The sequence below is a fragment of the Kogia breviceps genome, chromosome 8 (genome assembly GCF_026419965.1).
Source record: "Kogia breviceps isolate mKogBre1 chromosome 8, mKogBre1 haplotype 1, whole genome shotgun sequence".
NCBI classification, from domain to species: domain Eukaryota; kingdom Metazoa; phylum Chordata; class Mammalia; order Artiodactyla; family Physeteridae; genus Kogia; species Kogia breviceps.
Genome location: NC_081317.1, coordinates 100,824,190 through 100,847,769, shown reverse-complemented (window position 1 = coordinate 100,847,769; position 23,580 = coordinate 100,824,190). Strand labels below are relative to the sequence as shown.

The 23,580-nt window shown below is 40.4% G+C and overlaps 1 protein-coding gene across 1 annotated transcript in view; it reads right to left on the bottom strand.

Moving 5' to 3' along the window:
• LPL (lipoprotein lipase) overlaps nt 1–21,317 on the bottom strand; it is a 29,447-nt gene extending 8,130 nt beyond the window's left edge. Inside the window, exons 1-8 of the mRNA XM_059073403.2 lie at nt 20,984–21,317; nt 14,185–14,354; nt 9,679–9,858; nt 8,272–8,383; nt 7,266–7,499; nt 5,813–6,055; nt 3,731–3,851; nt 2,811–2,993 (exon numbers count right to left, since the gene is read on the bottom strand). Of these exons, the coding sequence (XP_058929386.1) occupies nt 2,811–2,993; nt 3,731–3,851; nt 5,813–6,055; nt 7,266–7,499; nt 8,272–8,383; nt 9,679–9,858; nt 14,185–14,354; nt 20,984–21,071 (1,331 nt within the window). The 5' untranslated portion in view covers nt 21,072–21,317. The remainder of the gene's footprint in view (nt 1–2,810; nt 2,994–3,730; nt 3,852–5,812; nt 6,056–7,265; nt 7,500–8,271; nt 8,384–9,678; nt 9,859–14,184; nt 14,355–20,983) is intronic.
• Between the last annotated feature and the right edge of the window lie 2,263 nt (nt 21,318–23,580).

Here is a 23,580-nt window from a genome sequence, read left to right as displayed (position 1 = left end):
TCTTCCAAAATATAGCCGAGGGAGGAACACTCCCTAATGCATTCTATGAGGCCACCATCACCCGGACACCAAAACCACACAAAGATGTCACGCAAAAAAGAAAACTACAGGCCAATATCTCTGAACAACATAGATGCAAAAATTCCTCAACAAAATACTAGCAAAGAAAATCAAATAGCACATTAAAAGGATCATACACCATGATCAACTGGGGTTTTTTTCCAGGAATGCAAGGATTCTTCAATATACACATATCAATCAATATGATACACCACATTAACAAATTGAAGAATAAAAACCATATGACAACTCAATAGATGCAGAAAAAGCTTTTGACAAAATTCAACACTCATTTATGATAAATACCCTCCAGAAAGTAGGCACAGACGGAACCTATCTCAACATAATAAAGGCCATATATGACAAACCAACAGCAAACATCATTCTCAATGGTGAAAAACTGAAACCATTTCCTCTAAGATCAGGAACAAGACAAGGTTGCCCACTCTCACCTCTATTATTCAACCTAGTTTTGGAAGTTTTAGCCACAGCAATCAGAGAAGAAAAAGAAATAAAAGGAATCTAAATCAGAAAAGAAGACATGAAACTGTCACTGTTTGCAGATGACATGATACTATACATAGAGAATTCCAAAGATGCTACCAGAAGACTACTAGAGCTAATCAATGACTTTGGTAGAGTAGCAGGATACAAAATTAATGCACAGAAATCTCTTGCATTCCTATACACTAATGATGAAAAATCTGAAAGAGAAATTAAGGAAACACTCCCATTTACCATTGCAACAAAAAGAATAAAATACCTAGGAATAAACGTACCTAAGGAGACAGAAGACCTGTATGCAGAAAACTATAAGACACTGATGAAAGAAATTAAAGATGATACAAACAGATGGAGTGATATACCATGTTCTTGGGTTGGAAAAATCAACATTATTAAAATGACTATACTACCCAAAGCAATCTACAGATTCAATGCAATGGCCTATCAAATTGCAAATGGCATTTTTCACAGAACTAGAACAAGAAATTTTACAATTCGTTGGAAACACAAAAGACCCCAAATAGCCAAAGCAATCTTGAGAAAGAAAAACAGAGCTGGAGGAATCAGGCTCCCCGACTTCAGACTATACTACAAAGCTATAGTAATCAAGACAGTATGGTGCTGGCACAAAACCAGAAATATAGATCAATGGAACAGGATAGAAAGCCCAGAGATAAACCCATGCACAAATGGTCACTTTATCTTTGATAAAGGAGGCAAGAGTATACAATGGAGGAAAGACTACCTCTTCAATAAGTGGTGCTGGTAAAACTGGACAGCTACCTGTAAAAGAATGAAATTAGAACACTCCCTAACACCATACACAAAAATAAACTCAAAATGGATTAGAGACCTAAATGTAAGGCCAGACACTACAGAACTCTTAGAAGAAAATATAGGAAGAACACTCCATGATGTAAATCATAGCAAGATCCTTTTTGACCCACCTCCTAGAAAAATGGAAATAAAAACAAAAATATACAATTGGGACCTAATGAAACTTAAAAGCTTTTGCATAGCAAAGGAAACCATAAACAAGACCAAAGGACCACCCTCAGAATGGGAGATATTTGCAGATGAAGCAACTGACAAAGGATTAATCTCCAAACTGTACAAGAAGCTCATGCAGCTCAATATCAAAAAAAACAAACAACCCAATCCAAAAGTGGGCAGAAGACCTAAATAGACATTTCTCCAAAGAAGATATACAGATTACCAACAAACACATGAAAAGTTGCTCAACATCACTAATCATCAGAGAAATGCAAATCAAAACTACAGTGAGGTTCACCTCACACCGGTCAGAATGGCCATCATCAAAAAATCTACAAACAATAAATGCTGGAGAGGGTGTGGAGAAAAGGAAATCCTCTTGCACTATGGGTGGGAATGTAAGTTGATACAGCCACTATGGAGAACAGTATGGAGGTTCCTTAAAAAACTAAAAATGGAACTACCATACGAACCAGCAATCCCGCTACTGGGCATATACCCTGAGAAAACCATAATTCAAAAAGAGTCATGTACCAAAATGTTCATTGAAGCACTATTTACAATAGCCAGGATATGGAAGCAACCTAAGTGTCCATTGACAGATGAATGGATAAAGAAGATGTGGCACATATATACAATGGAATATTACTCAGCCATAAAAAGAAACGAAATTGAGTTATTTGTAGTGAGGTGGATGGACCTAGAGTCTGTCATGCAGAGTGAAGTAAGTCAGAAAGAGAAAAACAAATACCGTATGCTAGCACATATATATGGAATCTAAAAAAAAAAAAAAAAAAAAAAAAGGTTCTGAAGAGCCTAGGGGCAGGACAGGAATAAATACACAGACATAGAGAATGGACTTGAGGACACGGGGATGGGGAAGGGTAAGTTGGGAGGAAGTGAGAGAGTAACATTAACATATATATACTACCAAATGTAAAATAGCTAGTGGGAAGCGGCCGCATAGCACAGGGAGATCAGCTCGGTGCTTTGTGACCACCTAGAGGGGTAGGATAAGGAGGGTGGGAGGGAGACACAAGAGGGAGGGGATATGGGGATATATGTATGCATATAGGTGATTCACTTAGTTATACAGAAGAAACTAACACAACATTGTAAAGCAATTATACTCCAATAAAGACGTTAAAGGAAAAAAGAAAAAATAAGCATGTGAGCTACCTTTGTAGGCTAGAGATTAAAGCATAGTAACCATTTAAAATAAAAAATGAATGGAGAAAAATAAATTTAATTACTTTTTTTGAGTCTCTCCTGCCTTTACTCTGATCTTCTCAATAGCAAAGCTGGGGCTGCTCCACCAGTTGGACCAGCTGAAGTATGAATCGCTGATCCATTTGAGTTTCAACATTAGCAATTCTCCAATATCCACCTCAGTGTAAATTAGAAAGGAGTATGTTTTATTTGTGGAAACTTCAGGCCTGAAAAAAAAATCAACATATTTGGTTAGTTCTGAAAAGCAGGGTATTTTTTGGTTCTTTTTTTTTCCTTTTGCTTCCTCCTAAGATATAAATGGCTTTACTGTTTGGGGAATATTTTTCAAATGCAAAAAATGTCCAACAAAATATGCAAGAGGCATGTCAATGGCATTTAGTGTATTTTAAACGATATCTACACTAATGTGGACCTTTAATGTATTCTAACTTTTATCCTAACAATATGAACTATGCAATATAATTCTTAAGAGAAAAAAGTTCATAAGTCCACCATTTAGAGATATTATTTTCATTTCCACATATTCCCTTTCAATTTGTACTGATATGTGAACGTGTCCTTTGTTACAGTCATAGTGTACATAATACAATTCTCTATTCTTTCTTTGTTCACTTCATTTTTTATCTTTCACTTTTTGCCATGTTTTACCTAGCTTTCTATAATTACAGTTTTTAGAGGCTAGATTGATTTTATTGATTTGTTAAACCACAATTCACTTAGCTATTGCCTCAGTTTTGGACACTTGCTTTGCTTCTAATTTATGCTACTGTATGTACCACTGCACTGAACATCTTTTGCCATAGAGCTTTTTAAAAAATTTTCTGTTAAATATGTGTTTTTCTAGGTGTCCTATGCCTCTTCTGTTCCTCAGACCAATGATTAGAGCAGGTAGCAGTGCCATGATAAACCCACATGCTGGAGGTCATGTTCCGTGGCTACTCACAGGGTGAAAGGGATGTTCTCACTCTCGGCCACAGTGCCGTACAGAGAGATCTCGAAGGCCTGGTTGGTGTGTGTATCACTCTCAGTCCCAGAAAAATGTATCTTTACTTGGTAATGGAAAACTGTAGAGAGAAAAGCAGAACAACCTCTGATCAGTCTTTATGGAAACACTACAGCCCAAATAAGCAGGCAATTCTGAATGACAGACAATATCTTACTAATGATCAACAGGAAGTGCTCATACGTGACTATAATTATGTGGGGCTTGGAAAGATTTCTTCATGTCTGTACAGTGCTCACTACTAGAAAATTCAGAATTTGAATTCTACCCCCTTGCATTAAAGTGTGGTTGTAGTGGATAGGAAGAAACCAGGTGTATCTGACTTGCTAAAGCTGACCCAGAAAGTAGAAAACTTTGATGGAGTACTAGGAAGATCAAACAAAGAGGCCAAAATTCCCATGAAGCTTCCTCTATGAACTCCACCTTTCCTTGGCTGTTTTGTCCCTCAGCATCTGGAACAAGCATATTTGGTATTTTTTACTGTCACTGTATGTGACCGTGTTTCTTCATGTTTCTTGGGTATGTCGGACCTCCCTACCCTGTATGTAGGCTCCTTCAGTTCAGAGGGTCACGTGTACCTTCTATTCTCTACTGTCTAGCACACAGTCAGTAAATAGTAGGCTCACAATAACATTATTTCATTAAATCACCAGTGAGGCTGTAAAGACAGCCAGTTTCCTAAAGTGTTCTGTATTAGGAAGAGCCTCCAGAAGCAGGGACTGAAGCTTCCACACCTCCTCCTACTCTCCCCATCTCTACTAAAAACCCTGAGTAGATGGGATGCGGGAGAGGTTAAGGGATAGGAAAGGCAGCAGGCTTGCAACACAGCTATAAAGGATGAAGAGAAACAGTTTGGGTTAAATGGAGCCCTTGCAGGCATCGCCACAGACCAGAGCAAGGGAAGTGTGACTGCCGAACTGTCCCCGGAGAACACTGAGGCAGGATGCTGGGGATGAGTGAGCCCTGCCCAATTCTTCAGAAGATTATGGTCTCCTCTATACCTGACACACACTTCCCCATTCTGAAAAGTCAAGGAAACTAAGGATTCCCTCATTGCTTAAAAGGTTTCCTTGAATTATAGATGCTCCAAACCTCTGGACCACCAAATGCACCTCTAGATTCTAACAAACCACCTTAAAAATGGGTCCCTCTATCAGATATATTTTACCCTGGGAAACTGTTCTTCGATGCCATCTCTTCCCTCATACTTCCACCTGGACTCCACATAAACTAGCCTTTCTGATATTAGTCCCTCTCGCTAGATTTATCTGATTATCTCCTCTTCCTGTCTCCCTTCAATTCCTGCAGGTCTTGCTCTGAACAAGCTGCCAAGTTTGAAATTCAGCTGTGAACAAATTCATGACAAAATGGGAATATCTTAGAAAGTTTGGTATAGACTTCCCTCCCAGGAATAGTTATATTTTCAAATATAGGTGGTTCTTGCCTTCACTGAAAGCAGACTTCAGGAGTTTGCAAACTTTTTCTAGAAAGGGCCAGATAGTAAATATTTTAGGCTTTGTGGGGCCAAACAGTCTCTGTCCCAACTACTCAGCTCTGCTGTGGAGGCATAAAAGCAGCCTTAGTCAGTACAGAAATGAATTAGTGTGGCTATATTCTAATAAAACTTTATTTACCAAAGCAGGTGGTGGGCTGGATTTTGGCCCATGGGCCATAGTTTCCTGACCCTCGATGAATGGTTTCAGATTAACTTGGAGCCTGGTGCTAATGCATTGGCCCATGCTAATAGTTACAAGTACAAAGGATGGTGGCAAGCAGGGCTGCTGCATAAGGCAGTGCAGCTGTGCCCTGGGCCTTACTGGCAATGTGAATTAGGAGCTTCAGTAAAACAGATTAGTACAACTCCTTCTCTACCAACAGAAACACAAGTGAGGGATCGGAGTTTAGCAACATCATTTTATCATCTCTGTTGCAATGGACAGAATCAGTGCATGTGATGCAACAAGCATGATAAGAAAAATAGGATCAAATGAATTTTCCTATTTACAACAGTCTCCAGCCTACCTTTGTAGGGCATCTGAGAACGAGTCTTCAGGTACATTTTGCTGCTTCTTTTGGCTCTGACTTTATTGACCTCATAGCCCAAGTTGTTGCAACGGTTCTTTCTGCAACTCAGGCAGAGCCCTTTTTCAAAGGCTTCCCTGGAATTGCACCGGTAGGCCTTACTTGGATTTTCTTCGTTCAACAGAGAGTCAATGAAGAGATGAATGGAACGCTCGTGGGAGCACTTCACTAGCTGGTCCACATCTGGGGAAAAAGAGACACAAAGAACATTTCAACTCTGTGACAGTCCACAATGAGTGCTTCGTCTTGCATGTCTAAAATAGTTGAGGTGTGGTGTTAGAATAAAATGACCCCCTTGATCGTAGGTCCTATTTAAGGAGGTACTCTTGGTGACAGCTTCTCACCTACTCCCAAGAGTGCCAAAGTTGCAAATTTATAGGGAACTTTTGATGTTTTTGCTGTCTCCATTTGTGAGTATGTTTATGAAGCTATAATAAGAGACATCCGAGATAGAAGTTGATTTCCCCCAGTTTATCACAACTTTCTCTTATATTGAAAGCACATAATACTTCTAAATGCTTCTAGAAACATAACTCTAGAAACCACAACATAAAGGGCAGGCATAATTCTTAAATTAATAGTATTTTATCATAGATATTGATACTATGTACAATTGAGGTGTGTGTCACTGCTAATGATTTTTACATCAAATGAATTATAGAAATAATCAACAATGTCATAAATGTGCAGTTATTACCATAAGCTTTATAACAATTGAAATTAGTAACATTATGCTGTAAATTCTATAATGTATGCCCAAAACACCTGAGCATATTGACTACAGGTAGGTCCCATCCCATTGTCCACAAGGTATGCAAAGGTCCCTTAAAACAAATCATAAAATTAACACAGCTAACATGATTTTTAAAGTAAATATTAAAAACTAATATTAAATTGTATTTTCTTCTTAAGAATTTGGAATATTTATTCTTAGGGAATGGTGATTTTTTTCTGATTTGTACATCTCTTTAAAAGGCTGACAAAAGAAATTTGGACTAATTAACATGTCCTTTACTTTTAGTAAAATTCAAAATAACTCTACTTGTTTTGCAGCTGTATTCAAAGTTTAACGTGTGGCCAGATAACACTTTCAAAGGCAGTGCAGTTCTCTTGTCTAAATCTCACCACTTTTTTTCTCCTTTTATTACTGCAAGTGCAGTAGTTTACAATATAAGTGTAGTTTACAATGTAATATAAGATAAAATGTCTGTCTGACCACAGGAAGTACTGAGGCTCTGAGGTGGTCATGCTAAATGTGACAGACTTCTTCAAAAACATATCTTTGCTAAATGTGTGTATTCAAACTACGTACTTGTGGAGAATGGGTAGGACACTTGGTCAGTAAGAGTTAAGGTGAAAACTTACATTTAATTAACTTCTAAATTATATTTACCTCCAAGACCTCTCTCTGCAATCACACGGATAGCTTCTGCAATGTTACATCCTGGTTGGAAAGTACCTCCATTAGGATAAATGTCAACATGCCCTACTGGTTTCTGGATTCCAATACTTCGACCAGGTGACCCTCTGGTGAATGTGTGTAAGACGTCTACAAAATCCGCATCATCCGGAGAAAGGCGACCTGGGGCTTCTGCATACTCAAAGTTAGGTCCAGCTGGATCTAGGCCTTAGTGGGAAAACAAAAAGTCCTCAGAGATTTTAAAATTCCCATTAGTTTTAGTCTCCTCCAGTATCACCTTATCATTCCATTGCTTATCATTTGAATGTAAATGGCAGCCACATAGCTTCTTATTAGCACCTCCTATTCTATAGTGATTGGATTTTTAAATTACTGAGATTCATAAAAGCAGCTTAACTCCTGCTCAAATAAAATTTGAGTTTCTCAAACTAGCCATTAAATAACAATTTTCACTCAGGGTGACTTGATTCCCTTTTGTAGCAATAATTTATTTCTGAGCCTGGTTAGAAGGCCTTTAAATAGTGCTGGGCTCTTTCTTCCTCTCTACACAGGCCAAACAACCAATTGCTATTGGCCCAGATGACAAGACTCCTTTTTCCAAATGGCCTCTGGTGTTGGTCCTTTTTCATTGTTCCCAGTATTGATGTGAGAGGTGACACATGTGTGTGCAATAAACTATCAAAGCACAGAGCAGAGGGAGGAGGGAAATGGGTTTCTCAGAGACACCACTGGGCTCTCTGTGCTTAACTCTGCACCATTTCTCTTCTACTGCCATTAGACGGTAAGCTCATGAGAGCAAGCGTCTTTATTTTATCTTACTCCAGAAAAAAAGCCCTCCCATGAGACAACCAAATGGCCAGGCATACCCAGAAGACTACCACTCACGTATGGTTGTTTGACAAACAGTCTGATTCTCTTTCAGAAAACGACAGGCATCTCAAAGTCTTCTGTTATAAGAAAAATGGCACTGCTTTCTTACCGGTAATTCTGTTGACCTTCTTATTGGTCAGACTTCCTGCAATGCCAGCGACATGGGCTCCAAGGCTGTATCCCAAGAGATGCACATTGTCCAGAGGATAATTAAATTCATCCTTTGGAAGAAGAAAAGAAAAAGGTATTTGATATTTTACAGTTCCTTGCAAAATATCAATGCTAAAAGAAATAAAAGTTTAATAGTATTCCTGCCAAATAAATAAAATATATTGTTTTGAAAATATAGGCAATACTGAAAATTAATTCTACTTATTTTAATTTCTTGTTACAGATGAGAGGAACTTACACTATAGTGTTGAGATTTTCTCTTTCCTTCATAACATTTAAATTAGAAAGTTTTCCTATACATCTGAAATAGAAATGTATGGAAACATGAATTTCCATACATCTGAAAATATATGTATATGTGTATATTTATGTATAGATATTTGTATATATATTGAATATAGATACATACATATACAAATATATATTTACCTCATTATTCTCTACTCTAAATGCCCTGCATCACTTTATTCTTTAAGGTTAGCCAAGCAATGACTTAAAATCAGAAAATATTACGGGGGAAGGGACCACAGACACATAGAGTCCAGTCTCCTCATTCAACAGATGAGAAGTCTGAGGTCCAGGAAGGTGATCTGATTTGTCCAAATTCACTCTCCTGGTTAGCAAAAGAGTCAAGAAAAGAGCTTTTATCTTTTAATGAGCAGCCAATAAACAGCTTCTTTTTTACCTCCAAGCATCTGACTTAAATAATTTGGTCCTGTGAGAGTATTAGCTTCCTTTCAACCCCGAGATACTTTCCAAAGGTAATTTTCAGAGAATGGCCTCAGAGAGTCAGAGAGAGTAAAACTCCTGACTCTCAGCACCTCATATCCTACAGACTTTTCCTGCCATTTTCCCCTAGTTCATCTCCATCACTCCCCTAACCCTCAACAAAAATCTGGATCCTTAATCCACACTAAGGAATAATACTATTAATATTTTTGTCAAAGAGATTGGTATTCTAACAGGTCAAACCCTGGATAAAATTTCCACGTGCCAGCCAACTGGAAGGGAAGGATTTGGCTGAACATGACGTCTTCCCTCTGTCCTGAAATAACAAGCTTTTGTCCGTCCTGCCCACTTAGTTCTTGGTCTCAGCAAATCCATTCACCATGAAAACATCAAAGGACAGGGCAGGGCAGGACTATGCCTTATGGGCTTTATAGCTTTATCATTCTTATCATAACGATGCTTTTAGCTGGAAAATAATGTCCAGGCTTATTCTGAAGATATGAGTTGACCCAGAAAATATCTATATCTAAGTGAAAAAGAGCAACGACCAGTCATTAATTCAGCTGTAGCCAAGAGATCTGTTTTGGACGTGCAAGGCTCCTTCCCCCAGTCTTACCGCCATCCAGTTGATAAACTTGGCCACATCCTGTCCCACCAGCTTGGTGTACCCCGCAGACACAGGATAATGCTGCTGGGCCCGTGACAGCCAGTCCACCACGATAACGTTGGAGTCCGGTTCCCTCTTGTACAGGGCAGCGACGAGTTTTGGCACCCAACTCTCATACATTCCTGTCACCTGAAGAGGATGATACCAGCATTCTTAAAAGATCCACCTACAACTTGTTATGGATATGTCAGCCCAATACACCTACATTAAATGGAAAAAAGAAACAAACCCACAGGAAGCCCATTGGCTCAGACACAAAACTCAAACCACAAGAGTATTCAGTCTTCTGCCTGACCCTTCTGAGGCAACTTTGCGTGCCCCGAAGAAGGACTGTGTTGAGCTCAGGAATGGCAAACTGAGGTTTACCAAATCTTTCCATTTTAAAAGCATATTTTATAAATTCAGTAAAACTTCAATAATTTATAGTATTAAAAGGAAAGATCAATCTGAATAAGTTAAAAATTTGCAGCAGAATTACAGAGGATTTTAAAAGAAATTTAGTTCCAATAATTTCAATTAGGCTAATAAATTAATTTGGGAGATGTGAATGCCCTTCATTCTTATAAAGGGTCATTAACGTACAACATTTGATGTGATAATGAAAAAAATAGTTCTAAACATACTAATCTATGCCAACAGAAGGTAACTTTGTTTAGCAATCTCTTAATACATAAGAAAATGATTAGTTTCAGTTCAGACTCTTTCACAATTCTCTCAAATTCTTGATTATCACCGTGCAAATTAAGGAGGCTTAATAATTGCATTTCCCAAATTATTGGATTGGTCCTGTTTTGGAGATAAGCAGACTGCCAACTGTAATTCTTTGCTTCTTGTTGATAAAAGCCCCCAAATTCAAAGTCAAAAGACTTATGCTATCAAAACAGAGACATTGGACATCTTCGCAAAGATGCTTACTTTATTTATTTATTTATTTATTTATTTATTTTTGCGGTATGCGGGCCTCTCACTGTTGTGGCCTCTCCCATTGCGGAGCACAGGCTCCGGACGCGCAGGCCTAGCGGCCATGGCTCACGGGCTTAGTTGCTCCGCGGCACGTGGGATCTTCCCGGACCAGGGCACGAACCCGTGTCCCCTGCATCGGCAGGCGGATTCTCAACCACTGCGCCACCAGGGAAGCCCCAAGATGCTTACTTTAAAATAATCGAAACACATTAAAAAGCTGCAGATGATAAAATTCCATGCCATCCTGCCAGGAGCCTGTACACAGCAACAACCTACTTTAAACCCGCAAATCTACCCACTCCTAATATTACCTGAGAGCAGATCATACTGTAGCCACAGTAAAGGTTACTCAACTAGGTACTCAACAGAAAAAGATTCTGAAATCCATGTTTAAGGCAGCTTTTAAGGGGAAGCTTGTAAAACCTATATTCTTTTTAGAGTAATGCCAATAGACAAAAATAAGACTCTTGAATTCCCAAACCAAGGGACTTCATTTAAAATGTTGATCTCAGGGTTTCCCTGGTGGCGCAGTGGTTGGGAGTCCGCCTGCCGATGCAGGAGACACGGGTTCGTGCCCCGGTCCGGGAAGATCCCACATGCCGCGGAGCGGCTGGGCCCGTGAGCCATGGCTGCTGAGCCTGCGCGTCCGGAGCCTGTGCTCAGCAACGGGAGAGGCCACAACAGTGAGAGGCCCGCGTACAGAAAAAAAAAAAATAATAATAATAAAATGTTGATCTCAGATGGTGGGTTCTTTTAAATCTATGCTTCCATTTTGTTTAGTCTACTTTCTAGGCTAAAACATTAAAACATGAGCTGTCTCTTCACTCCTGACACTAACGGGCACAATTTTTCACCAAACTGTTGTGCTCTGTGGAAGGAAAAAGCAAGCCTGGGACTCAGGAGATCTTGATTCCTATCCCAGCTCTTCCACTGATTACTTCTATGAACACAGGCACTGTATTAACCTTACTAGGCTACCTATAAAACAAAGCGGTCAGAATCAGATGATCCGGAAGTTACTCTCCACCTCCAAAATATCTTCTTGTGACCATTTTGGTTCCCAATCTACTTGCAGTGATAAAATGCTAGCTCTATAATCTATTTCCAGCATGAGGAGAAAACAGAAAAGAAAAGGCACATAGGTGATGTGAGCCCATTAGGAACATGTTTAAGTCTTCTTTGAACATGTCTCAGTGAGGCTGCCTCAAGCCTGGGTACAGCCTGGGTCTTTGGAGGACCCAGCTGGAATGCCCACCCAGCAAAAAACCCTAAGGAATTGGTCCTGCCTCCCTTTCTCCTCTCTTAGAGGTTGAAGTCTGGCCACCCTTTGCAGCTGCCTTTTGAGAGAGGATGATGTCATTTCTTCGGAATGCAATGTTAATCACTCCTCCTTTCAGCCAGGGGTGAGGATCTCCAACACCACAGTGAGAACCCTGGACTTAAACACAAGCAGGTGGCCGAGCTCCAGGACAGCTGTGTCTGACTGCCTTCTGGGATGTGTCCTGTGCACACTGCATGCTAAGCATTCTTTCAGGTTCCTCAAAGCTGCGGAACAAAGCTGCAGGACCTCCTCACTTCCCCTAGTCCTACGCCCTTGAGTTGCTGAGAGGCTTACCTCAGATAAGGCAGGAAAATCTCATTTGCTCTCAGCCCTTATATTAAGTTTTTCTGTACTCTCAGTGTTTCTAAATTAGGTAATCTGTCAAAGGGCAAGGAACCCAACTTACTCCTACGGTGACTGATACTTTTAGTAACTGCCTAACAACCAATCTAATTCTTTCTTTTTTAAATTTAACATAAGACACTGCTATAAGTAACCCCAACAAAGGGGTGGAAAACAATGACCCACCTTCTTCAATTCTGAAGAGGTATTATTTCCTAATTTTTTTTCTGTGCTTCCTTAAATCAGTACCAATTTTTAAAAGCTTTGATTATCAGGCATACAGCTGAATTTGAAGCTCTCCTTGCCATCTGCACCAGGCGGTCCCACTAAACCAGCCAGGGAGTTGACTGAAATGGCTGAGACCGGTTATCCAGCAGGGCTGGATGAGTTATTGCACAGACTGACCAGCTCTGTACGATCAAACTCAGTCCCACAGCCAGTGGCCCATCCTCTGAGCCCAGACACTCAAAAAAGTCAGGACATATGATGTGAAGAATATAAGTGGGCTTATTGGGCAGTAGCGCTAATGATAGAAACTGGTGCTGTCTACTGATACTAGGTGAGTCGTGTCATCTTAACGTGAGAAGGAAATGTTTTTCAAATATTCTTAAATTATAAAATTCTCTCAGGGATAAGATTGAGGTGCCTGAGATATTCAATTTATTTCTGTCATATAAATGTTTATTAAGCTTAAACTTTTTTGAAAAGTATTAACAGCCAAGACTACATACAACAAAAATGTCTCTAAAATCACCAAAGATTATGTTTTCCTATTTAAACCACTTAAAATATAAAAAGATCTATGTCAGGAATTTGAATATGTAATTTTATCATGAGATATGTAATTTACTGTGTTACCTCTAGTAAATAGATGTATTTTATTAAAATAAACATTCCTGTGAATTCTGTTACTAGTTGCCTTCACCTCTATAAAAGTTATAGCAAATGTCCTACACTGTCAATAACAAAGGCACTTAAGTTATGTAGGAAAAGAAATCAGGACTGGAAATATCAATCATTAGCTAATTCATCTCATTAGAATTTAGTGTCTATTACCTTATTCACAAGCTCTGACACAATGGAAAGATAATAGCTCTTTAACCATCAATTTTATATAAGTCCTTTTTAATAAACAGTAAAATCTGCTCACTAAGGATTGAAAATATTGAAAACAAGCTAAAATAGTTAAGTAAGAACTATACCATATAAAGTGACTAATTAGCATATTTATTCATATTCTTATCAGGTCACTGACAGTTCCCTGGCTAGCCCTCTTTCATCTCAAGTAAAGCTCCTAAAAGTTTACAACTGGAGAATGTTGAAAGTGGAGGGACGTCTAGTCTAATCTCATTGTTTTACAGATCAGTAAACTGAGGCCCAGGGATGAGAGGTATCTGGATCCACATCACAGAGCTGGAGAATGGCAAAGCAGAACCAGAACCAGCACCTCCTCCCTCCACTCCAGCCCTCTCCTCCCCCTTACAGGTTATCTTCCTTAGGGAAGGACTTTGGATCATGCCAGTTTTCCATTGTCTCCTCTAAATGGTAACCTATATTCTCTATACTTGAATAAAGGCCCAGGGGAATGGCTGGTTCGAGGTCACAGCTAGGTACCGTGGTAAAATGAAGGCTGGCACTGTCCAGAGGAAGTACCCATGAACTTTTGGCTTTAGATTCCTCAATCCCCACCCCGAGCCAGAATTGTCTTTACTCAAGTTTAAAGCGAAGCCATCACTGGGTTCCCATCACTGGGCTCCCAACAACTGGGGCAAGCCAATCAGAATGCTTGGTTCATGCCACTCAGCTCCTTCCTAAGGAGCCTTTCTTACCGTCCAGCCGTGCAGCACCATAAAGGTTTTGCTGCTGTGGTTAAAGTGACAGTCCGCCACAGATTCTGTCGCTCCAGGAATGAGGTGGCAAGTGTCCTCAGCTGTGTCTTCGGGGGTCCTGAGAGCAAATTTACTTTCGATGTCTATAAAATCTTTTCCTCCTGTAATTCCTGAAAAGGAAAAATTGGATAAGAGGTTAATTAGAGGGTTGTTTTACTTGCTGGGCTGATATGTTTTAGATTCACAAGCAAACACCACCAATGCTATTTTTGTTTCTAAAGTTAAAAAATAACCAAAAAACTGAGTGTGGATTGAAAGAGAATGACTGATCCTCCAGTGGTGGTCAAAGTTGACAGAGACAGCCTTAAAATAACTGAATTAAGTAATATTGACCTCTCCTGTGTCTTCCATCCTTTTCTTCAGCTCTTTTTCAGTCAAGGGGTGTGTGTGTGTGTGTGTGTGTGTGTCTGTGTGTCTGTGTCTGTGTTGTATACAGTTTCAAGTAAGAGGACTTCTATTTGGGAATTCCTTCATTAATCTTCTCTCAAAATATGAATTTAAGTGAGTTAGCCGAGGTTATGCTGCCAAGAGCGGGAGAAAGAGTAGGGACCAGAACCCAGGTCTCTTGGTTGTAGTTCTTCTAGAGAACACTGACTCAGGGCACTTGTGCTGTATAGTTCCACTTACTTCATATATGATTTCACCCTCTTTAAATCTCTGATTACATCAAAAGATTGTCTTCCTGCAAAATATGATACTATAAGGTTTGTTTGAAGGAAGGTTGTTTCCTTTTCACTAGCATTATTATTTTTTTAATTTTAGTAAGAAGAAAAGTTGGAAGCATGGGGAAGTTTTTGTATGGAATCATTCCCACCAGCATGGCAAGATGCATCACTTTAAAATGTTTTTAAAACTCCTTTAGTGGGTTGTTCAGAAATATCTGTGCTATGTGTGAGTTATGGTTAATTCTTCCCCCCAGTATTTCTTTTCTCAATTTTGTCTTTACAGTCTTCCACACAAAGTCCTTGCCTAAAGTACTATAGCAAAGGTGGTTTTGGAAAGAATCCACTTTGTTTCTTCATAGTTAATCCCAAAGTGAGTCATGAGAGAAAGAGAACTTTGGCCTATTTTTTGACTCTCTGGACAATACTTCTAAATGTTGATAAATCTTCACAGGGTATTTGTAGGTAGTACATATAATATCACAGTGAACACTTTAAGTAAATTGTATTGCAAATAAAATCAAACTCTTTTATAAAGCAAGCACACCAAAGGGAAGTTATATTAGGAAGTTATCTAATTTCTGGTCAAGTAAAAAAGAAGTCAAAAAACCTATCCATTCACTACAAGAAGGCAATAACTTATAGATTTTATTTTATTTTTTATTTATTATTATTTTTTTTTGCGGTATGCGGGCCTCTCACTGTTGTGGCCTCTCCCGTTGCGGAGCACAGGCTCCGGACGCGCAGGCCCAGCGGCCATGGCTCATGGGCTTAGTTGCTCCGCGGCATGTGGGATCTTCCCGGACCAGGGCACGAACCCGTGTCTCCTGCATCGGCAGGCGGATTCTCAACCACTGCGCCACCAGGGAAGCCCACTTATAGATTTTAGATTTGGCTATTTGAAACTTTCAAAAGATAAATAACTAAGGTTGCTTAGAAATACTTCTAATTTCTTAATCTAAACCTTCTTCCTTTTCACAAAAGTTGAAAATCCATAATTTCAAATAACATTGCAAAGTCAGACCAAAAATTAAAATAAGAATGATATAGTACAGTGAAAATACAGGCATTTGAATCAAACTTATCATATAATTTTCTGAGGACTGACCAGCATTTTCCTTTTTAATTATTTCCCCAAATTCCTTAAATATTGTGGTTCCTTGCAAGTGATTCATTATATGCAACAAGTTGATCTCTCTCTCTCTCTCTCTCTCTCTCTCTCTCTCTCACACACACACACACACACACACACACACACACACACACACACACACACACACCTCTAGCACCTAAACATTCTAAGAAGATTTATTCAAATAAAAGACTGTGATAGACTATTGATATTTAAAGCTTTTTTTTCATTTCCGTAGAGTAAAATTTCACTTGAAGTCCATTCATCAATCAAGAATATTCTCTGCCTCTCAACTCATTTGAAGATGTGGGTCTTCCTTTTCCTTCCTAACCAGAAAGCACTCTGGTGGCCTAATTATTTTTCTGATGGTCAAAAAAAATTATAGATTTTTAATCTGATTCCACTTTCAGATTCTGCCCAAGAAGTTCTTTTACTGTTAGAAAGTGCTTTAGAAAATTGAAACCTAAATTAACTTTACCCTCTATATATTTGCTCTATATCAAATAACTCATGTTTCCTCTCATAACAGTCTTATTTTAACATGTTCAATCAGCAAGCTTTTTAAAGCAGAAATACTCTGAACAATCTGGCAGACAGATCTCGCCCACCACCTATTTGCCAAACTGATATTTAAGATTATTGCCTTGCATAACTCCAGAGGATATCAGTCACTTTTATTCTATTTTTTCCTAGAATTGTGCAACACAGTGGCTCTGGTGTTGCTGGTGGTTTTGAAATGACTAAGAATATTCTTTGAAATTATTAAGGCAGGATTTGTATGTTTCTATGAAAAAGAAAAGTCTATTCAATCTATAGATCTTGTATCAGTTTATCTGTATGGCTCATTGAGAGTTCCAGGTTCCCACAACCAACCTTTTCTGTTGGGTACATCACTTGTAAAAAAAAATGATAGGAAATTCATACATTCTCAAGCAAATTTGTATTTGGAAACTTTTGTTGCACTTTTCATGGATTTTTTTTTTTCATTTTAAGTTACAGAAAACATAATGAAGCCTTTGACAAGAAAATAATACCATTCTATATGCCACATCTATGTGATGTTTTCAATTCTATATTTGTTCTTTATATGAAATCATAAATGTTACTGGTGTTTAATCAGTCTTTCCCTCTCTTTGGCGTTCTGACAGGTATTTCCACACTACTGGTGTTTCCAACCCCTCAAGGATGTCTTGGCATTCTAAAGATGAGTGTGCTTTCCAAATATCCACCAGCCCTCACACAACTGACTTAGGCCAGGAAGAGTTAGGGAGAAGGATGGACCCTGATTTATGGGTCATCAGTTCATTATGGGTCATGAGTATGTTTAGTTGACCTAATATATACACTGGGATTGCTCCTGGCTGGCAGATGAACTGATTTGGCTCAACTGTTGCTAAAAAAATTATTGTTTTTCATACATGGAAATGATATTAATGACTCTGCCCTTAGCCCTTTAAGGGGAGAAGGACCTTTCACCAGATCCCCTTAGAAATTAAAGCTGCCTTAGAATAGTGTGTGTCAGGGAGAGGTACATAAGGTTTAATCCTTTATAAGGGCCCCTATTCTGAATTTGGCTTATCAGATCAGTAACATCACACCTCAGATCTGTTCTTATCAAACACTAAGGGGAGAGATTTGGGGGCACCAGGAAAGTTACAAGTTAATGCATTTCTTGACTATATAATCTTTATCCCTAACTTCCTAAATAGATAGCTAAAAATCTATGTGTATAAACAAAGACAAGGAGTTATCTTAATATGGATAATAACTCACAGGAATGAAATTAGGCTGAGAAGTCAAAGCACTTTAAAGGTACATTTATAGAGGGTACATTATAGGAGGAACACTGAGCATCCCAGGAAAGAGACTCTAAAGGCAGTTCACAGTTATCAGATAAATAAGATTAACATTTATATGAAGACACAAGATACAAGAGCTCGATTATAGGGCAATTCTCTTAGAAGTTTCTACTTCCTTTCTCTCTTTTTCTTTCCTCTCTTTCTCTCACACACAAACACACACTCCTAAAGAACTTCATCAGTAATTCACCTCCTCTCTGAGGCTGATGGTCACAGTTATTGACTCAGCTTCTGTAGAATAACAAAAAACAAGTGAAAGAAAAAAAAACAATAGGCAGGGGTGGGGGGTGGGGGGAATCAGTGCTGTTATCTGACTGAATTAATTGAGGTTTTCAGATATTCCAATGTGCTTGACTTACCTAACAAGCTGATTTACTTTCCATTTTTATAGAAAAAAAGTGTTTGCTAAAATAGTGGCTGTAAAATGTGCAGCCCAATTTCTCTTCCCAGGATAAAGCAAAAAAGGAGGGCTGAGCTAAAAATACACTGCCTGAAAGAAAGTGAAAATTTCCCATTGTCAGTCTTCCCCAGTGCCTGACTCCCACCTTTCCATACAGCTATTAATCAATCAGTCTCTTGCTGAGCTCTGCTCCCCTTGCAGGTGGTACCTGCTACTTTGCTGTCATCACCCAACATGTTTAACTCAGATGTTAGCCTAGAAATTCACTATGGCCAGTCAAATAGAACTGCAGCTACTGAACTCTTCAAATTTCCTAATGGGGCCACGCAGAGACTGTGGTGCCTCCAAGAGCAAAGAGCTGAGGGCAGTGCCTGTATCCTCATATTTTTCCCAGAAATCGAGAATGAATAAGTAATGTCAGAGCCCAGTGCGGGTGCTGCTTACCACTCCCTCACACTTGTACCTTTCTACTCTGAACTTCTTACATTCCTACCTAAATTCATTTGGAGGATAAAGGGGGCAGAAATGTGCTGTGTTGGGAGAGGCACAATATAAAGGGGGGGAGGGGAGTGGGACAGTAGAGTGAGAATGGGAGGGAAGGATGAGAAGGATTAATTTCAAGTCCACTTCAAAATGATTCCTCCCTTACAAAGCATTTACAGCCATGAAAAGCATGTGTTGATTAAAATCCAATTTAATTCATTAATCACTTGTATCCATTTGCATCAAAGAGTAAAGAATTAGAGGGGTCTAAGAGAACTTTTTTTAGAATTTTTTATTTGAGTATAATTGCTTTACACTGTTGTGTTAGTTTCTGCTGTACAGCAAAGTCAATCAGTTATATGTATACATATAGCCCCCTTTTATAGATTTATCTTCCATCTAGGTCACCACAGAGCATTGAGCAGACTTCCTTGTGCTATACAGTAGGTTCTCATCGGTTATCTATTTTATACATAGTAGTGTATATATGTCAATCCCAATCTCCCAATTCCTCCCATACCCCCTTCCCCCCTTGGTATCCATAAGTTTGTTCTCTACATCTGGAGGGGTCTAAGAGAATTTTGAGTCTGGTCCAAACTCCTCATTTTAGAGTTGAGAAAGCAAAACCCAGAGAGGTGACCACTGAGTAGCCCAGGAATTTAGGGTCCTGAATCTCTCAGGGAGTCTAGAAAAAACTCAATCTGTGGATGACACTTATTTGTGTGTGTTTTTTAGTCTAAGTAACATTACTCTGTGGTGTACTTTCTGAACTAAGAATTTGGAGTTTGTTCCAACCATTTTCTTGGACCGTGTAAAACACTCTCCAGCAGCACATGCCACTTCATAAGATGTTTAAGACTTTCTAATTGAACCTCTATTGTTCCCAAACTGATCTGACATTAAAGATACTTTTCTTAACAGCTTTGATGGAATCTACTTTCTTTTTAAAATCTATCAAAAATGTTATTTCACAACTTAGTGCTGAAATAAAACAAGCGTTTAGCAGCAACCAAAGTCAGAGACAAACTCGACTATTACTTGAACCACTGCAGACTGCGCCGCCTGAAAGCACAACCAAAGGACACCGCCCTAACTGCAAGTCCACCAAGGAAGAGAAAAGAAAATGTTGCCTCCTTTCGTGACTTGCTTCAGTTGCCTTTTCAGTTGCTGCTGTGTGTTAACTGAACCAAGGTTCAGGTTACACAGGCTGCCTCTACTGTGGCAGGTCTCTGGGCTGGGCGCTCATCTTCCCTGCAATAAAGAAATGCACATCCGGCCTCGATGCCTCAACCCTGGTGAGAGGTAACTGGGGTTCAGCCAGTGGCCTCCCGGCGGCGCCCAAGAAACCCCAAGTGCTCTCGACCGCACCGCGGGGCAGGGCGCCCGGAGCCGAGCTCAGCTCGCAGGATAGCCAAGTGCAAACCTGGCAACCCCCAAGTCAGCGGCCACAGACTGCTGGTCGCTCTGCCACGTTTTTCAGGAGGGTCAACCCTTCCCTAGGTTTGCTGGCCGCTAAGAAAAGCCGAGCGTACAAGAGTCAAAGCTAAACAGCTTCCCCGGCGCCCCAACTCTTGCAGGACGCTGCGTCCCTAGGACTCCGCGTCCCGCGTCCTCTCCTCCCACCTCCACGTGCAGAGCAAGAATGTCCTGTACTCCTAAGTGGCGGTCAACCCCCCCGCCCCGGCCACGGGCCAGCTTCTCCAGGAGAAGGGGCCACTTTCTAACCGCGCTCTCAGTGACGGGGACTGAGCCGCGGCCAAGGCCAAGCCAGGGTCACCTTGGCTCCCTTGCCTTTCATTCCAGGGCCCCGCCGAGCGAAAAGGTTGCTGCGGGTCACCGCCATCTGAGCCCTTCCTCCCGCCCCCCTGGTCCTGCCCCTCATACTCTCCCCCCGCTCCCTTCCCTGCTGAGCCCAGGCGGCCGGGAACTCAGCCTCAGCCCGAGTGGAGGGGATAGCGCGGGAACGCGGGAAAGAGAGAAAAGAGAAGTGGGAGCCTCCCCAGAGAGATCGGAGGAAAAATTCCCTCCGTGGCCCTTCCAGATGCCACCCCGGTGACCCTTTTGTGGGCAAGCGCTCGGGCTAGGAGAGTCCCCGGCGCGCATCGCAACCCCTTCCTACTTCCTCCTTCCCATCTTCACAACGTGTGCAAGTGGCCGCTGAGCAGATTCTGCAAGTGGAGGGGAGTCTGCGCGCAAAACTTACTGTCGGCGGTGGCCACCCCTCCGCGGGAGACGGTCAGACTCTGAAGCCACACGCTCAGAGCCACCAGAAGCAGGGCTTTGCTCTCCATCTCGGGGCGCGTCCCTCTGTGGGAGTCACAGGGCACCCCCGGCTGGAGCGGGGACAGACGGATAGACCGGCTGAGCCTGAGGCGGGAGCAGGCTGGAGCAGCGGTCTGGCGCTGGGCAAGTCACCCTTTAAAGAGGAGGCAGGGCAGCTAGAAGTGGCAGGTTTCCTCGGAGGAGGAAGAGGAGGAGGAGAAATTGAGTCTGACACTGTTTCCACTCCACGGCTGCTTATGTGATTGGAAATATGCAAATAAACCTCATCACCTATTGGCTATAAAATCATAAGTTGGGGGGAGGGTCCTAAATTCACTTCCAAATATTTGAGCAAATTGTAATGAGGATCAACCCTGCCAGCAAGAAGAGGGAGAAAGGGCAGAAAGGAAATTTTACTTTCTCTATGAGGCCTATTTGCTTTTCCTAAGGGGTCTGGCTCTCCTGGGTGCCCGGAACAAGTACCAAACACAGGTTTATGTGGAATACTCTGGAATCACCAGTTTTCCAAGGAAAGGAAGTTAAGTTGTTAAACTACATTTGGTCAATACTGAAACCCACTCCTCTTTTGATGGATCCTGTTTGTAACTTGCAGTGTTTTTTTGTTTGTTTGTTTTGTTTTTTGTTTATTCCCTCCCCCCCAATTCTTCTGGACAAAGTCAATCTAAGGACCCATGAACACGCGTTGTTCTGCAGCTTGAACTTGCACAATCTGGTATTTTAACATTGGCAAAGTGGCAAGTGGTTGTGGAAAGTAATCTTGCTCTAACTAGTTTCTAACTTTTGCCTCATGAAAATTATACCCAGTCCTCAAACTCATCAAGGAATGCAAAGATTACATTTTATACTCAGAGGCAGAATATTGAGGCCAAATAGTCTAAAATTGTATTGTTATGCTAAATGAAAGAAGCCAGTCACAAAAGACACATATCCTATGATTCCATTAATATAAAAGATCCACAAGTAGGCAAATCTTAGAGAGTAGATTAGTGGTTGCCTAGTGCTAGGGAATAGGGGAGGGAGGAGAATGGAGATGTTTTGGGGGGGATGGTGATGAAAATGTTCTAAAATTACATTATGGTGATGGTTGTACAACTGGGTAGATAAATGAAAAAAATTGACTTGTACACTTTAAATGGGCAAACTTTATGGTATGTAAATTATATCTTAATAAAGCTATTAAAAAGATGTGTTGAGGTATGGAAGTAAAATAATAAGAATAATAAAATCACTTTGGATATTGCCATTTTTTTGCCAAAATGCTGAGAATACTTTCAAATATCTTTTTAAATGTAAAGAATTTGAATTAGCCAGGAGGGATAATTAACTCTATACTCTCTACTTTACATCTGAGTAATGGCTCATAAACCAAAACCTCCAATTCACTGTCTATATTGGATTATTTCTCTGAATACCTTTAATGCTTCCTTCTAATCATCCCTCCTTCCTTCCCCCTCTCTGCCTCTCCTCCCTCACAGACACACAATCTACATTTGTATGTTAGAAAGATGAAAGGCCATACCATTTAAACTAGGCTCATATTTTCAGTTTTTCTCAAAAACAAAATACCCGATAATGCCCAAATAATTAAGTTTGTTATTCTACAGAATAGAGTTCTATCTTTAAGCTACTGTGTTAAATGTCGCAGCACAATTTGTCTTGCATTGCAAATATTAAACAATACATCGTGCACATGCAGTCTATATTACAATACATGTAAGGGAATGTTGAAATGTGCCAAGAATTAAACCCTCAGAAGAGTTTCAGAAGTAGCAGAACAGACCAAGCAGCAGATGAATAATTATGATATGGCAGTCCTCCAAAAATTCTATAGTAAATTCTAATTTTAAAAAATGACACAAGATGAGTACATTTGCATTGCCTGTGCTCAAGGTATAAATAACATATAAACAAAAGTGCAGGGCTTCCCTGGTGGCGCAGTGGTTGAGAGTCCGCCTGCCGATGCAGGGGACACGGGTTCGTGGCCCGGTCCGGGAAGTGCCCACATGCTGCAGAGCGGCTGGGCCCGTGAGCCATGACCGCTGAGCCTGCGCATCCGGAGCCTGTGCTCCGCAACGGGAGAGGCCACAACGGTGAGAGGTCCGCGTACAGCAAAAAAAAAAAAAAAAAAGTGCAAAAATGTCTACTATCTTATATAGAATACACAAGCAGTCTATTTTCACACATAAGTATCATTTGTTAGGACAACCAAACCAATCTGCACTGCTGTGCCTTTCAGAGAACTGCAGGAAGATTTTATGTAATTGCTAAAGGGAAGTGTGATGCTTATAACATATGTTTAAAATGATTTTCCGGGTTGACACAAAATCAAAGCAGTCTAGAGTTAAAGTAATTTTTTTTTTAAAATATGAAACAGATTTTGGAGTGGTCTGTACTGTTACATTGCATGTCCATCAGAGTTGCAGAGATTTCCAGGAAGAATTCACTCATAGCAGCTCAACGTGGTAGAAAAGCAGACAGATTGGCTCCAATCCCGGGGACAAGCAGTGGGCAGGTGGG